The 17,599-nt window shown below is 43.6% G+C and overlaps 1 protein-coding gene across 1 annotated transcript; it reads left to right on the top strand.

Annotated features, from left to right (window-relative positions):
- The first annotated feature begins 3,797 nt into the window (after window positions 1–3,797).
- Window positions 3,798–4,430, top strand: LOC136536831 (uncharacterized). The gene is made up of 2 exons (XM_066528991.1): window positions 3,798–3,845; window positions 3,930–4,430. Exons 1-2 carry the CDS (start codon window positions 3,798–3,800, stop codon window positions 4,428–4,430), a joined length of 549 nt encoding a protein of 182 aa, XP_066385088.1.
- Window positions 4,431–17,599: the final 13,169 nt, after the last annotated feature.

The following is a 17,599-nucleotide window of genomic DNA, read 5'->3' as shown; positions in this document are numbered from 1 at the left end:
CTTTCTTCATTTTTGTCCACTAAAATCGAGTTTTCAAGTCTTGGTACATCTTGCTGCTACCTGGGTGAATGGATAGCTTGGAAGAATGAGCTTCATCTAAGATCTGGTTCCTAAGCTCTCTATCTTTCAGCACTACTAGTCGATCTTTAAACCATAGAATACCATTCTCATCCAATCGAAAATACTTACTTTCTATCGGGTTCATAAACCTGAGGTCCCTCACGGACCGGCTTCCCAACGAAGGCTTAGCCCAAGCAGACAACGCACAACTCATGGGCCAGCCCAAGTATCTAGACAATAGGCTAGAAGGGCGATCCAATCATCGACCGGAAGGTCTAGTTGAGGAGGAGCGATGCCCGTTTTCTAACTCCGGCCCACCTCTCCGATCAGAGGGTTCACTTTAGTCTCTAGCCTGCCTTTGGATGGCCTCTCCAATCGGAAGGCTTGGCCAAATGCCACTTCTGACTCTGACCCGCGTCTCTGACCGGGGGTGTGCCAAACCCCTGCCCACTACTTTTCTATGACTGGCGCGATTAGAGCTGACCAGGACCCACCGACCGGGGACGCCCGCTCGGTAAGGACCAAGAAACGGGCAGAGAAAGTAAGGCAGGGCACACAAGTCAAACTATACTAGGGACCATACCCTGTACACCTATAGAAACCGTACTCTGCAACCTCCCTAGCATGGTAGAGCCCAAACAGTGTTGTAGACACCGACATTTTCCCCTATAGTATTATGGGCGTCATTAACTCCTATACGGGCAGGCTCCCCCACATACCTCTGGGCATCAACAGTGTTGTGGGCACCGTCATTCACCGTACCAGGCGAACATGGTAAAACCCCTCACATGCCTCTAGGCATCAATAGTATAGCAGGTACCGACATCAACCATACCTGAAGAAGACGACATGACCCCCACGTTCATCTAACACCCAACAGTGTTGTGGGCGCCTACCATCATCCTATACCTGCCGGCGTGGGCAACAAGGTTTAGAAGCATACATACTCTCTCCCTCTCACTTGTAAGACCATCCCCTTTATCTATAAAAGAGGATGTGTTCTCTCCCAACATTCAAGTCATTCTAGATTCATTAGATCGATCAAGCTCACTAGTTCACAACCATAGAACCACCAGGTTTGAATCTCAAGCACACGCATAGACACTTAGCTCATAGCGGAGCTCCTGTCGCTCTCGGCCCTTCCAACCGGAGTCCGACCGGACCTCTTGTATCCCCCATCTTTCTCCTTCTTGTTTGTAACCCCCCTGCAAACTTTGAGCACCTAGGCTCATGAATAAAGTCACCGACCGACTCAAACTAGACGTAGGACACATTGCCTAAACCAGTATAAACCCTGTGTCATTGAGTGCTAGGCCACCTCCGATCACAACGTATGACAAAACTACAAATATTTACTTATTGGTCACTTTCTGCACCGACAGTTGGCGTCGTCCATGGGGAAGACGTTATACATTTAACACTTTTTGGTCATCAGATGGCCCACTTTTACGCCGCCTTTGCCATGTCAGACTAAGGTGATATGACTCACTTCGGCTCACTAGAGTTTCCCACACTCCCACCGGTTGGGATGTGGGTTCCACCCATCTTCGAGACATCCCAGGCCTTCCTCTTCTAAAGCCTAGACTTCATCGCCGACCGGCTCAGCATACTATGCCTCCGTTAGGAGACACTTGTTCTAGCTCCCATCGGAGGGGTGCCCTCCATTGGCTCCAGGATGCATGACAACTTCAACGATGCGGCATCTACACTTCATTCCAAGCAAACTCTCCGCTCAAACCCCATTGTGAGTAATATGCATACTGTTATTTATTCTCTATTTACTATCACCCACTGATTATCCAGAGGGACTATATTGACCACACCACGAACACCATACGATCAGTTTCCCTATAGCCTCACGTCCCCCGCGGACGCGTGCGCTCGAGGGCTCCGAGGGATGCTGTCGCCATCCCCCCTCACATCTGAATTCATGGGAATGGTGAGCTATGCTCCTACCACTTTCCACAAACTCCTAGATGATGAGGGTAAGAGTGATGGCTCCACCATCGGCAACATGATACCTAGCCACCATCCATCCCGAGAGTGTGCAATGGTGGATACTCCGGGGCAGCCGTTGGTCGTTGCAGAGTCTACGCAAACCCACACCCCTACAAACCTATGTGCGGGGGCCCTCATGTTTGTGCAAGGGCACGCCGAGGAACTATGACAACAGTGGCAGAGCCAGCCACCACCTATGCTAACAAGCTCAGTGCAACACATTGTGGCCCGTGCACATAACCCAGCGGGCAGCGCCTGGGGTCGCACCCGCCAGATCCAACATGACATAATGAACGAGGGGAATGATCTCCCATAGTTTGCTTAGGCTAGCTAGAACATCATTGCTGCAGCAATGCTTCTACGTGACGTTCCCGAGCCCGTCGACCCCTAGGAGCAGGTGGTCTACCAGAACCTCTAGGTTCTAGTAGAAGCCACCGTCGTACAACAAGCGGAAAGCTCCGCTTCGCAACTCCGGCATGCACCCTCTCTCCCCATCAGGGAGCAGGGATGCGCCAGATGGATCACTCCATCCGCTCACCACTATAGCCATTAGGTGTGGCTCGGGTGGCAGCAGCTACGCTTCGGTCCAACCTAGCGCCTGCTTTGCACCGACCGCCAGTACACGAGCGGCCCGGTCTACACCAGGATGCTCGCAACATCATCAGCAACTGGCATCACGCCTGACATGATGATGATGTCCACCGAGCGGTGGTGAGAGTAGGTGACATGGATCCTAGCCGAACCATCGTGGGGAGCGGTGAAACGCACCCTAGGCACGGTCGTTGGCCAAACGATCGGAGTCCCAGCCCTAAGGACCCAGGACCACAGGCCTTTGATCGATGTATCTAGAGAGCACCATTCCTATAGTGCTTTCGACCACCCACCAACATAACCAAGTACACCGAGAGACAAACCCTAGTATTTGACTCAAAGATTTTTGGCTCGCCTACCGAGCCGGAGGGGTGGATGATGACTTTTTCATCATTCAATATCTCCCCATCTGTGTGGGGGAACATGTTTGGGCATGGCTTGAATTCCTTCCTCACGATAGCATCCACGACTAGGCGGACCTCAAGAGGGTCTTCATTAGGAATTTCTAGGGGATGTATGTCTACCCTGGAAACTCCTAGGACCTCAAGAGTTGCCAGTAGGAGCCCAACGAGTCCCTGCGGGACTACATCCGTAGGTTCTCCCAATAATGCAACGCCCTCCCTGATGTCATCGATGCGGATGTCATCAGCACATTCCTCTCTAGGACGACCTGTGAGTCCCTGATCCACAAGCTTGGATGCTTGAAGCCCCGTACCACCTGCGACCTGCTCGATGTCACCACTAACCATGCCTCCAGCGAGTAAGCGATTGGAGCAGTTTTCAACAGGGGCTAGGACAAAGGCAAGGCCAAGCGCATGGACCAAGACAAGGGCCCCTCCACATAGAGGGGCAAGAAGAACAAAAAGGACCAACGCTGATTGGACAACACAACATTGGTCGCCGCAACTAACTACACAGGCAAGCATCCCCAATATGGCCTACCTGACCACTTCAACAAACTCATAGATAGCCCATGCACCAACCACACCTACCTCATCAAACACCTCTACAAGGACTGCAAGCTCCTCAAACATTTCCTACGATAGGCCAACTGGCCAAAAGAAGCGGACGGCAAAGAGGCGGCAGCCAAGAAAGGAGGTGCGGTGGGCAAGGACGGAGATGGTTTCCTTGATGCTGATTAATGCATCATGATCTTCGGTGGATCTGACATCATCTGGTCTAAGCGCCAGCACAAGGTATGCTATAAGGAGGCATGCGCCACCGAGACGGCTGTCCCCTCCTTCCTCAGCTGGTCAGAATCTCCAATCACCTATGATCAGAGAGACCATCCCTCCCACGTCGTGAGACTGGGATGCTACCCGCTCATCGTCGATTCCATCATTCACAAGAAGCGCCTCACCAAGGTGCTGATGGACGGAGGCAGCGGCCTCAACATCCTCTACATTGACACCCTCGATGCCATGCACATCCCCCAATTGAAGCTCTGCCTGGTAGGCTCTCCCTTCCATGGGGTGATCTTGGGAGCGCACGCATACCCGCTCGGGCAGATCGACCTACCCGTCATGTTCGGCAACAGAGCCATCTTGAAAGTGGTGGACTTTCTAGGGTCCTACCATGCCATCTTGAGGCGGCCATGCTACGCCAAATGCATGGCAATCCCCAACTACACCTACCTCAAGCTGAAGATACTAGGACCGAACGGTGTCATCGTGAGCAGCGCCTTCTCCCATGCCTTCACGTGCGACCATGAGCACTACGAGCTCGCCACTGTGGTCATCAACTCATCCAAGCTCCTGCAGCATGGGAATCATCGATCCTGATAGTCCTAGACTGTAACAAACCAACCTCCTCGATGGCCTTCTGTCCACTCGAGGAAACCAAGGCGGTGGGGTCGACCCCACTGACCTGGCCAAGATGGTGTGGATCGAGACCCAGCTCCCGGGCAAATAGGAATGCGAGCTCATTGACTTCCTATGTGCTAATCATGATGTCTTCGCATGGCAACCCTCTGACATGCCAGGCATACCATAGGAGGTCATTGAGCATGCATTGCGCCTCATCCTGATATTGAAGCCCGCTAAGCAAACTCCTGGCAGTCGGATTTATCAGAGAGGTATTTCACTCCAACTGGCTTGCCAATCACATTCTTGTTAAAAAGAAGACCGGAAAATGAAGAATGTGCGTTGATGATATTGGCCTCAACAAAGCGTGCCCAAAGGATCACTTCCCTTTGCCGTGCATAGACCAGATAGTCGACTCCACCTCGGGTTGCGATCTCCTCTCCTCTCTAGATGCCTACTCAGGCTATCACCAGATCACGATGAAAGAGTCTGATCAATTTGCAACCTCATTCATCACCCCGTATGGTTTGTACTTCTATGTAACCATGCCTTTCAGATTGAAGAACACTGGCGCCACCTACCAAAGGTGCATGCAGCAATGCTTCGCCGACCAAATTGACCAGCTCGATCAGCCTAATCAAGCCAAGCGGCCAAGACTAATGATTGCCATCTATGTTGATGACATAGTGGTCAAAACAACTCAAGCTTGTGACCTGATCACAAACTTGGCTGCAACGTTCGCGAACCTCCAAAAATTCAACATCAGGCTGAATCCCGAAAAATGTGTTTTTGGGGTTCCGAAGGGGAAGCTGCTAGGATACATTATGTCTGAGCGCGGTGTAATAGAACTGGCCAATTTATAAGAGTACAAGTACGAAAGCAATCACCGGAGTGATTAAACCATCACACTTGAACCCATATAAACCTGGTAGTCAACTAAAACCATGAAGGATTTCAAACCAACTTGCATACAACCAAGATTGCAATGATTCAACATAACAAGCCACATGTTACATCCATAGTTCACATAGTTATTACAACATGAGTTCATAAATAGCAGAAGCAAAGTAGTTTGAGACCCTCATACACACTTAGTTCAAATACAAGCTAGTTCCATAGTCATATCTAGCAAAAGCAACATGATAAGATAGCATAGACGATCATGCCTCATGATCTAGTCTTCATTCCTCGTAGGGTGGAGACAATACTTGCAGTAGCCGTTATAGAGCACGTCATCTGCAACAAGGGGGAATAAACCCTGAGTACGAGAATGTACTCAGTTAGACTTACCCGTCATAAACAAAAAATAAATGACACCAAGGAGTATGCAAGGCTTTATCAGTGGATCTTGCTAGACAACCTTTTTGCATAAAAGCTTGAGTAATCATTATCATTATTCACCTGTACTAGCAGTGACTTTTAGCCATTACCTATCATCTATATTAGCACCTGTACTAATCAATCACTTGATTAAGTTGTAAACAATAGTAACCATATCAGGTATTTCATGACTCATTATCATTATCATTATCATTATCATCATCATCATTTAACCATATCTTTAAATTTAGTGAATCTATGTTACCGCTGCTCAGTTAAGTTCTCACTATTCAGGAGAGACGGCGATTCAAATCGATTCCTATCTAGCTAGAGGGGTATTCCTAACACAAACCCTGCTCCCCCCGTCAGGGTCGCAATTAAGTCACCTTTAGTACAACTCCAAAGTCGCGAGTCCAGCCAGCGTCGTATCCTCAAGGGCGACACTCTGCCAGGAAGTGTAGGAAATTTTAAGCACCTGACCCCTTAGACTCAAGCCAATGTCCCCAAGCACATCCTTACTACCTCCAGAATGCACACGACCCCCTGGTTCCTGGCCTGAGTCAAACTACTAGGCTTCGCGGTCGGAACAACTTATCCGGCCAGCTAAGTGTTAGGCTACGTTCAACATGACATGAGGACGTATAGCGAATCAGTCCTTAAACAACACGGATGGGGATAGATCCACACTCAAGACCTCCTTGCCTTGTTGCTTCTCTATCGACATCCCGCCCGGTCTCCATTCATTATTAACACATAGTTATTTCCACGATAGCAAATATAGCCAACCATGACCAGACATTATCCTAACTTGCAGGTGACAGGAAATCACCTGACTTTTACCAGTCTAAGCAAGGCTAAGCTTTGATTCGCTCCTAGACCTAAATAGGATTCAGGGTACGTTTACTGGACAACGAATGGATATATATGCAACAAGTGTTTGCATCCAATTCCTATCACTTAATGCATCAACAAATAAAGATACTTAAAGTAACCATTTTCAAAACATAGGAGACTTAGATGCTCCGAAGCTTGCCTTTCAAAAAAGATGAAGGTTGGTGATCGGGACACTCAAGAACTTCTTCGTTGGCTCCTTCTTGGGGGCCTGCACCTCCTGCTCCTGAGCTTGTTGTTGTTCCTCTAGGGGTCCTTGCTCGAATTCTAGAAGCGTGGCTCTCTCTGGAACACCTATTGCATGCATATGCATAGTATAAGAATCATGCATGCACAAGAGATGGAAGGTGATGATGAAATGCGCATTCATGTATAGATGGACGCATGAAAGATACGATGATACAAGATTAACACCTATTTTACTGAGTAGGTGCATATCTCTTCTAGACAACAAGAACTACACACTCACCAAGCTCTAACAACCTAAGATAAGGTTGTTCATCTTCAGTAACAGGCCTAGCACCTGCAACTAACAAGTTATGTTAATTAGCCTAGCGTCTAAATCATCACATCAACTCATAGCAAGCAAACAAATTATTCACTGCAATCACAAAGTCAAGGCTGCAAACAGCAGCAACTAGTTTTACTCATAATTGGAGTTGTACTAATTTCAAAGACATACAACAAGACAATATGGAAAGCTTATGAAATTGTCTACAATTTATATTTAAACCTCTTAGCATGATTCCTAAGTTAATAAGGTCAAACAGGCACATTTATCAAATCTGGTCCAGAAATTCAAGAGAGTTACAATTTCTGAAGGCCAACTTTGAATAGGCATAACTCAAAAACTATTAGGCCAAATGCCATAAAAATTTAACACAAGCTAGTTAAGTGCGTTATATACAACTTTGTTTTAGACAAGATTCCTAGCAAATCTCATCTTCACCAGTTAATTTGCTTATCTCTAAAATCTATCCAGAAACTCACCGCGAGTGAATTATAGTGAAAATAATATTTCATTACATACAAGAATAGTACTAAGAGCACTACCAATATTACCAACAGTTAACATACATTAAATAAACACTAGAAAACATAGTGGCCATTCTTAAATAACTTCCTTTCATGCCTTTATTAATTTATTTAGATATTTAGGTTAAATAATAAACACCTAGACAAAGTGTACAGAAAATTCTACAAAAATTACAGTAGCTTATACATGTCCCCAATAGACTACTGTATAAATTTTATATCATTTGAACAATCATAACATCATACATAAAAATGACAAGCCAGCAGGGCTTAAAATATCATAAATAGGACAACCTCCAATAAATTTCACGAGCATTGGATTCATAGATTAATTATTAAAATTCACACAAGGATCACCTAATTATAAAAGAGAAATTAATAACTCAAACAATATTCATGTGCTGACTCTCAAATTTTTACCAGAGCTTCAACACATCAAGAACAGCTTACCATACAAATTTCATAATTTTTGGAGCACTGAAACTCTAGATATGAGTTAAACAAGTTTGTATTCATTTAAAAACACATTTTAAGTTGCAATTTAATTCTTCCAGAAACTTTACCACAAGTGTTCATGTCATATTTTTCCTAAATACTACACTACATGAGGAACACCACAAAATTCAGTTCACCAAAATTGGATCTCTAAAACTTCACTTATGATTTTCCAAATATGCATGCAAATCTAGAAATAAATGAGCTATCTTTCAGATTTGTGTCGCTAACAGCTGGGGCCCATCGGTCAGACGGACCCACATGCCATCGGCACCAAAAGCAGGGGACACAACACGGGACAGCGCGGGATCGATGGAGCTCGCCGACGACGGCTTCTCCGGCGACGTCGTCGGTACTAAGATGATCACCAAGACATTGCGAACACAACGAGCTAGCTAATTGGACCGATTGACGGAGCTAAGCACGATGGCGGCGGTAATGGCGGCACGGCGATGTGGCTCGATGGCGATGCGCCGGAGGCAACCATGACGACTTGATCTAGGGCTCGGCCAAGCTTCAACGAACTACGATGAACCAATTGCGCACTCTATCATGTCACGCGGTGGTCGGAGGTGACCGGGCCACGGCGACGTACCACGGCGGTGAAACGCCGGCGAGGGCGTGCGCGGCGCTAAGGCCTTACCAAGTGCGGCTAGCGAGCAATACAAGCGTGGTGATGCAGTGGGATGACGACTAAGCTGCTACGGTGGCGGAGACGTGATGCGGTGCGAGCTGGCACCAGCAATGGCGACGGCGGCGAGCTTGGAGCTTCGACGGCTGTTGCTGGAAGCGAAGGAGAGGACAGGGAGTGAAATGAGGGAGCGTAGGGTCACGGGCGAGCGCTGGCGCTCGAGTTGGCAAGCAATGGCCCGACGTGGCCTGGCCGGGCAGCACAACGCCGACGCGCGGCCTCCACGCGACGACTGATGTCTGAACCGGTCAGTTACTGTGGACCACCATCAGAGCTCCAATTTCGGCCTGACAGCGAGACTTGGCGACCTTCAATCTCCTAATCCGTGATGATCCAGGTTAAGGTGTAGTTGACAAAGTTGTAGTACCAAGTGAGATCTTCGACTTTTCGAATTGGAGCTCGAGCTAGGTCGGCTTGGTTTGGGAGCTATAGGCCTGACAAGTCGAGTATATGAAACTATTTTTCAGAGTTAACACTTAGAAAAATTATCTCTGAAATCAGGGGTAAATTTCATGTTGTGGTCCCATTTTGAGCATGTTCTACGCATTTTCATGACTTGACCTCTAAACAAAGTTTGTTCTATATATAATTTGCTACAACTTTGCTTTATGTTGCTCAGCCATGCAAAGCTTCTAGCATGCAGTTCATAAAAGGTCAAACAAGTTGGTTCCCTTGGTCAAACTAAACTCTACATGACTTAGGGGCTTAATTAGGTGAAGTAACCTTCATGAACAATGTTCCACTATGTACCCTAAGTGTAGTTAAGGTGTTTTAGGTGATAATTAACCACACCACACATTGATCACACCAAAATCAAGCATCACATACATTGAAACAAGGAAAAATAAGTGAATTGCTACTTTTGTTTCAAAGCCATGTTTCATATGGTTCATGAGTTTGTTGCATAGTACTAACTAACCATGTTTCACTAAAGTATGTGACATGTTTCAAGAGTGAGTTGCACATGTTGCATTTGAGTGTTGCACACTATCCATTTCATAAAACAAACACACATGGAATATAAACATATGTTGCAATGTTTCAAAAGCATGTTCCAAACAATCTAAGCTCATGAATGGGTGAATGATGCTCATATTTATGACATCCAAGTATAAATGTGGAAGCCAAACACCTAGGGTGTGTCACGCGGCATCGAGGCCAACCCTAAAAAAATCACGGCCATCTCCAACATGGGTCCTATACACAACGTCAAGGGCGTGCAAAGGCTCACCGGCTGTCTGGCTGCCCTAAGTTGATTCATCTCCTGGCTCGGCGAATGGAGGATGCCACTCTACAAGCTCCTCAAAAAGACGGACGCTTTCATCTGGATTTACGAAGCTCAGCAGGCCCTAGAGAGCCTCAAAGCGTCCCTAACGTCAGCCCAATCCTCGTCGCCCCCGAACGGGGAGAATCCCTTCTCCTCTACATCGCGGCCAGCAACCATGTGCTAAGTGCCGCGCTGGTCGTTGAAAGGGAGGAGCCAGGACACCAACTTAAGGTCCAGCGGCCCGTATACTTTGTCGGGAAAGTACTCACCGACCCCAAGGTCCGGTACCCCCAGGTGCAGAAACTCCTATACGCCGTGCTAATGGCAACCTAGAAGCTCCTACACTACTTCACCGACTACGAAGTCATGGCGAAGCATCATTCGCATGGTTCGGTCCTGACCTGGGTGAGCGCATGGTTCGGTCCTGACCTGGGTGAGCGCTGCGCTCGGCAGCTCAGGCCTGGCGAACAGCCATGGGCGGGCGAGCACTATGCCCAGCACGACGAGCAGAGCCCTGAGCGGCAGCCTGTAGGACCGGCCGAAAAGCAGCTAAAAGTTTATGAGTTTCCAACCGAGCCTTCAGTTTCTATCCCTCCGAGGCTACGATCCTTTCTCAGCCTAAGTTTTTTATCAGCGAAAAGATAATCTATTTCGCCATTTCTATTTTTCTTTTCTTTGCCATTTCGCAGCTCAACGACACCTTAGAAGCTTAACTCATCACTCGTCATTTCACAAGCCAAAAATAACGCTAATGCTGGCCTGCTGGGTTTTCGAACCCAGAACCCTTCTCGAGCTTTAGATTCCATCCGGTAACCTTTTTGCCGCCTTCGCTCTCTGTTTCAGATGCTGAGCTTTTCTCTCAATGAAATTGAAAAGTCTTGGACCCAGTTTAAACAACGAAAGCAGCTTTGGAGCTCCCTGTACTAAAGGACCAGTGCCTCATGGAATGGACGCCTCTGGTTGGAATTAGACTGCCTCACAACGGTACACCATCTAAAGGACCAGTGCAAAAACCAATCTATATTATGCCATATCATTGAAGAAGCGAAGGAAAACCTAAAGAACTTTTAGGAAGTCAGAATCTCCAAATGTCACCGGAGTGCAAATGAGGTAGCTCATGAGCTATGTAGGTTTAGTAGGAGAGAGTTTTCAAATGTTTTTGTTGTTAATGACATCCCAACCTACGTGTCGGCGGCTTTAGCCCGTGATTGTAATCACGTTGAACTTCTATAATCGAGCTCTCCCCTTTCAAAAAAAAAAGTTAGTGTTCACATTAAACTAGTGGAACATTTTTTTCAATACAACTGAAACTATTTTTCCATGAAGCTAGATCAGATCTCGCACCTGGAATATTTTCTCACAAATCCCGAACAATTTTTCTCTAGTGAAGATAGAATAGTTTTTTTTAATGTGGAACATTTTCCAACAAAACCAGAACATTTTCTTCTCCTAAATATGGGACAATTTCGGCCATATTCGCTTTACTGAAAAACAGTACTCTTCGTTGATTTGTTGTGAGAGAAAAATATTGTTCGTTCACTGAAATAATACGGCTCATAAACAAGCGAAGAGGCCTTCTTGTGAAGATAGAGCAATGTTCTTGCCAACCTAGAACATTTTTTCTGTGAGAACCTACAACATTGTTCGTTCCACGTACATTAGAAATATAATCTTTTACTAAAATATCATTTAAGTATATTAATTAGATATTATTTTAATATTCTATTTTTAGAAAATATGACGGTGCAATCCAAATTAAATTTGGGTGATTCGTTTAGAAATAGTGGTGATAAATTTTATTTGGTACTTCCTGACATCAGCCAGATTGCTTTTCGACATGGATAAAGCTATCTCTAACAACAACACCCAAAATACAAAACACATTCGTCTTTTAGGTAGCGCTACAAGCAAAAAGTTCAATACATATTCGACATCTTCTCCAACAACGAGACATAAAAGAGAATCATTTCTGCAAATGAGTTTTCAGAAGAGATGATGCCCATATTTGGATTGTACCTCTCAAACAATCTAAAATAGATCTCCCGCATAGATACTCTGTTAAAAACTAATTTTAAATTTTTGTTACTTATTTTGAGTTTAGGTGTCCACGTGGTTCTTTGTGGGAGACACTCCAACCCGTGACCGGTCGCGCATGGGCCGTAGCGCACGACCCCAAGCCACATGCGCGCGACTCAGACACGTCGCTGCCCCTGCCCCGCCGCAACTCAGACACGTTCCAGACTCGCTTCTGACAAGCCGACGTCAATCTGACGCAAAACGAAAAAGCAAAATATTTTCTTTTAAGCCCTTGATTAGTTCCTCCAAACTCTCAACTTTGGCACTATGCAAAAAAAAAAAAAAAAATTCACCATCACATCAAACTTGCGGTAAATGTATGGAGTACTAAATGTTGATGAAATCAAAAACTAATTGTACAGTTTGGTTGAACTTTGCGAGACGAATCTTTTAAGCCTAATTAGTCAATGTTTGGACAATAATTCATAAATACAAACAAAAGTACTACAGTGTTTGCCGCCACATCAAACACTGTGCAAATGCCGAATCCGGCCGGAACTAAACGCGCCCCAAATGCTATAACTTTGAATGTTGCATCCAATTTCAATTCCGTCTGCACCAGTGTTTTCTACATGACGAGATGAATAAAACAAGACTCCACTTACACATGTTTCAAAAAATATATATTTTAGTAGCAATTTATGTGTAATACGTGCGAGAATATTTATCAAAGAAGTTACTACCTTGTAATACTAAAGTTGCTAGACTCTAAAAATATATTAAAGTTATTGTATAGTATATACAAGCTCGGGGCAAAAATATCAAAAAAAAGTTACTATGGAATATTAAAGTTGCTACTCATAAATATATTAAAGTTGTTATATAGTGTGCACATTCATTATAATAACAAAACTAGACCTCACTTGACTATGTTTCGAAGAAATTTTAATTTCGTAGCAATATATGTGTAAAAATATGCTAGGGGGTTTATGAAAAAAATTGCTATCATGTAATACTAAACTTGCTACTCCAAAAATAAACTAAAGTTTTTACATGGTATGCACATCAGTATTATCATGTGAATATGATAAATTTGTTATATAGTATTTACATAAAGACAGTAACCCCTAAAGAGAGTAACGGACCAAAACCAGACAAGCTACAATTTAGAGGGACAAATTATTAAAATAAACATTGCATAAGCTGCCAATTTGTTGGACAAGTTATTATAAAACATATTATAAAAGCTAGGAACACATGACTTGCCGCCAACTGGAGACATTTATTAAAAAATGAAGGTAGCAATATTAAACACTTGCTGCCATGGGTCATTTATTAAAAAATGTGGGTAGCAATATAAAACAAGACATGCTGCAACCTGGGGCTAAATTATTAGAACAAGCATCATATAAGCTGCCTATAGGGACAAGTTATTATAAAACTCATTATATAAGCCGAGAAACATGACTAGCTGAAAATTAGAAGGACATTTATTAAAAAGACGAGTAGCAACCTAAAATAAGATAAGCTACATCCTGAGGGACAAATTATTAGACATTGCATAAAGTGCCAGAGGGTAAGTTATTATACAGCTAATATGTAGAATTTAGAAATCAGTCTCCACTAGCGTAATTCGAAGAACGAACAAGAAAAGGCGTTACTGTTTAGGCAGGAGGATGGATGGATGTGGTCCAATGGCTAAAGCTCTGCCAGTTCGATAGAGCCTAATATTCCCCCGAGTACGCCGCTTACCCCCGAACCGTAAAGTTTTCTTTAATGGGTGGAAACCTACTTAGTAAACAAGACTGAAAACTGAAACAAAAAAACGAAAAAAACTTGACAGTGAAACTGGGGGTAAATTCTTTTGTGGCAACTTATGTATGTAATTGCTACCATTTTGTAACAACTTATATATTATAGGTGAGGCAACTAATATGTAAAATTTAGGAAGACATTCAAACCTTATAGGGAGACTGAAATATGAAATAAAAAAACATGACTCAAAAATAAAACTAAAAAAAACTGGAAAAAAAAACTTGACTGAAAACTAAAACTAAAAAAACATGACTGAAACTGAAAACTAAGAAAAGAAAACAAAACTGAAAACTAAAACCGAAGGGCAAATACTTTTGTGTCAACTTATATGTGCAATTGATATCCTTTCGTAACAACTTATAAGGTGAGGCAACTAATATACATGATTTAGAAAGACATTCGAACTTAAACGGATGGCTGAAATATGAAACTATTTTTTTTAAAAAAACATGACTGAAAAATGAAAATAAAAAAGGCTGACAGAAAACTGAAACTAATTTATTTTTAAAAAACAACACTAAAAACTGAAACTAAAAAAGACTGAAAATACCCATAAATCCACCAGGGAATGTGAATTGTTTTCCCTGAAAAAAGCAAGTAAGCAACTTGTGTCAGTTTGAGCATAATGTACACTGTGCATGAAAGCAAGCAGTTTGACATGCTCATGCTGGAATTAAATAAACCAAGTATCAAATTTTATACTTTGGAGCATACACTGTGCATGAAACAGAGCAAAGTGTTGTTACAGCCTAAAGAACCAAACTGCATTTTGCAAACAAGGAAACAGAGCACTACAATCCTGCTGCACCAAATTATAAAACATGCAGCGAGCCATAGTTTCACACAAAATGATGCACTTTTCAGCAAGCATTAGCACTAGCCGTATCTGAAAAAAACAAAAACAAAAAAAAATTAGCGGTTGCATATATACGGCAAGCATACAAACTGGTGCCATCTACTCTTGCTTCCATGAAACGGAGTCTTTAGTTTCACTGCAGCATTTTTACGAACTAAAAGTAGGGACACCTGTCTTAGAAGCAAACTGAAACTTCCTAACTGAAACAGTATCTGAAATGAATAATAAGGAGTCAAGCAACTAATTTTCATTTCATGCAATTTGTTTTATCTCAACTTCAGGTTACTAATTTGTAACTGAAACAAAATTGCTAATTGAAATTAATAACTAAAACTGCGAAAACAAAATTGAAAACTGACATTTCTTTCTAACTAAAATTGCTAACCGAAAGCACGTAATTAAAATCTAACTGAAATCACAAACTGAAATTAAAAATTGAAATTGCAAACTCAAATTAATAACTGAAATTGCAAAATGGAAATGAAAGCTGAAATTGAAAACTGAAATTGCAAAAATGAAATTAAAAAACTGAAAATACTAATTGAAATTGATAACTGAAATTACAAAAAAAGATGCAAACTGAAATTGCAAAACTAAAATAACAAAATGAAATTTCGATGAGAGATTTTTCAGGACTCCCAGGCCGGTGTGGTGGGATACCCATTCCCTAGAAAGATGGAAACCATTTGAATCCTCCATGAACGAACTTGACTTGAAAAGTTCAGAAACTCTGTTACGTCCCTCTGCTGCAGTCAAAAATGGATCGAATTGTTCCAAACTGAAAACTTTTGTTCTGTATCAGCATCACTGACTGAGTGAATCAAATTGGATGGAAAAGTCGCTTGTTCTTGCGACGGTCGGAGCAGGTGACCCATGCAGCGCTCGGGAGTAGGGGAGGGCCGCACCTAGATCTGCAGGCGGCCTGATTAGCGAGGAGAGGCAGACGACCTGATTAGCAATCAGGTGGAAACGGGTGGTGGTCCGCCGGCCGAACCGAGCAGCAACCAAACCTGGGGATGAGGACGGGGATGAAGATGGATGGAGCAGGACGAATAGGGAGGAGGAGGAGGAGAGAGGAGCAGGGGATGGCAGAACGACGAGCTTACCTGCGGGAGCAGGGGAGAGAGGAGCGAAAAGGACAGCGGCCGACGGGAGCAGAGCAGCAGCACGTGCACGACGCGGAGGAGAGCGGGCGTCTGGAGCAGCAGTCCAGCGCGGAAGGGAGCGGCCAACGGGACTACGGGAGCAGTTCGACGCGGAAGGGAGTGGCCAACGGGAGCAGCAGTTCGACGCGGAGGGAGAGCGGGGGTTTGCTGGGCCGGCCCATCGCGGGCTGGTGTCGCCGTCGCTTAAAAGACTGCGTTTGCTTTCGAAAAAAGTCTACGTTATGTCCTTGACTTTCGTAAAAATCCGCTTTTCCTCCCTGAACTCCAAAACCTGATAAAATAACTGTCTCAACTTTTAAAACCGTTCATCTTAATTCCCGGGCCTTGTTATAAGCGGTTTTGTTTTTTCTTTTTTATTTATTTCGGCTGAATCTGAAAAATCATAGTAAATCATAAAAAAATCATAAAATAAAAAATCTAATTTTGTTGGACTCTACATGAGTAGATCTACACAGTGAACATATAATATGATATGCTTTAGTATAAAGTTTTTGTTGTAGCTTTAGATCTATGCTTTTCTGTAATTAATTGGAATAATTCATAGCTGTAGTTTCTATGGTCCAATTATAATGAAATTTTTATTGTGGGCTAATTATTGTATGCTTGAACTATAGTAAAAATTTCATACACATTGGTCTGTTTCTGAGTATTGAATAAAGAGTATAGTATCATCAGCATACTGTAAATGAGTCAATCCTCCCTCCACTAAATCAGGACACACACCATTTATCACTCCACTCTCCTTGGCCTTGTCTAGAATTTCAGATAGAGCATCTGCCACTAAGTTAAACAGTAGAGGAGATAAGGGCCCCCCTGTCTCATCCCCTTATAACTCCTGAAATAATTCCCAAGCTCCCCATTCAGATTGACAACAACTCTACCCCTTTCACAGCTTTCAGAACCCACTCTATCCACTTTGTGTCAAACTTTTTCATCCTCAACACATCATGTATGAAACTCCAATTTACCTTATCATATGCCTTTTCAAAATCCAGCTTTAGGACAATACCCCTCCTCTTCTTGACCCTCAGCTCATGCAGAATCTCATGTATAATGAGAATCTCATGTATAATGAGAACCCCATCCAAAATGTACCTCCTAGGTATAAAGGCAGTTTGAGTCACACTCACCACTTTGTTGATAACTGAGTTCAATCTAATTGTAAGGACCTTGGTGATAATTTTGTAGATCACATTAAGCAAACAAATAGATCTAAATTGTTTAATCTGGTTATCTCCTTTTATTTTTGGCAGCTAAACTAAAATGCCATAGTTGAGTCTAGTTATGTCTAGGTGGCCTCTATGAACATGATGTAGCATCTCCAAAATGTCTCCCCTTAACTGACCCCAAAAATTTTTGAAAAAATTTGTAGAAAACCCATTAGGGCCTGGGGCAGTGTTTGTTTTCATCTCCTTGACTGCTGTTTCCAACTCGGCCACAGTAAATGGTCTAGTTAGCCATTGATTGTCTTCCTCACTCACAAATCTTCTATTACTCCAGAAATCTTCACCTAAATGTATCACAAGATCTTGACCTCCCCCAAACAGATTTCTTAGTAGAATTTGGTGATGTACAATTTTAACTCCTCTTTGTCCT

Source organism: Miscanthus floridulus, chromosome 2 (genome assembly GCF_019320115.1).
Source record: "Miscanthus floridulus cultivar M001 chromosome 2, ASM1932011v1, whole genome shotgun sequence".
Taxonomy (NCBI): Eukaryota; Viridiplantae; Streptophyta; class Magnoliopsida; order Poales; family Poaceae; genus Miscanthus; species Miscanthus floridulus.
The sequence above is the reverse complement of the archived record's forward strand: the minus strand, read 5'-3'. Positions and strand labels throughout refer to the sequence as shown.

Coding starts and splice junctions, on each gene's coding strand:
- LOC136536831 (XM_066528991.1), top strand. CDS start 3,798: ATGATCTTCGGTGGATCTGACATCATCTGGTCTAAGCGCCAGCACAAG. Junction 3,846..3,929: donor GGTCTAAGCGCCAGCACAAG/GTATGCTATAAG, acceptor ACCTATGATCAG/AGAGACCATCCCTCCCACGT.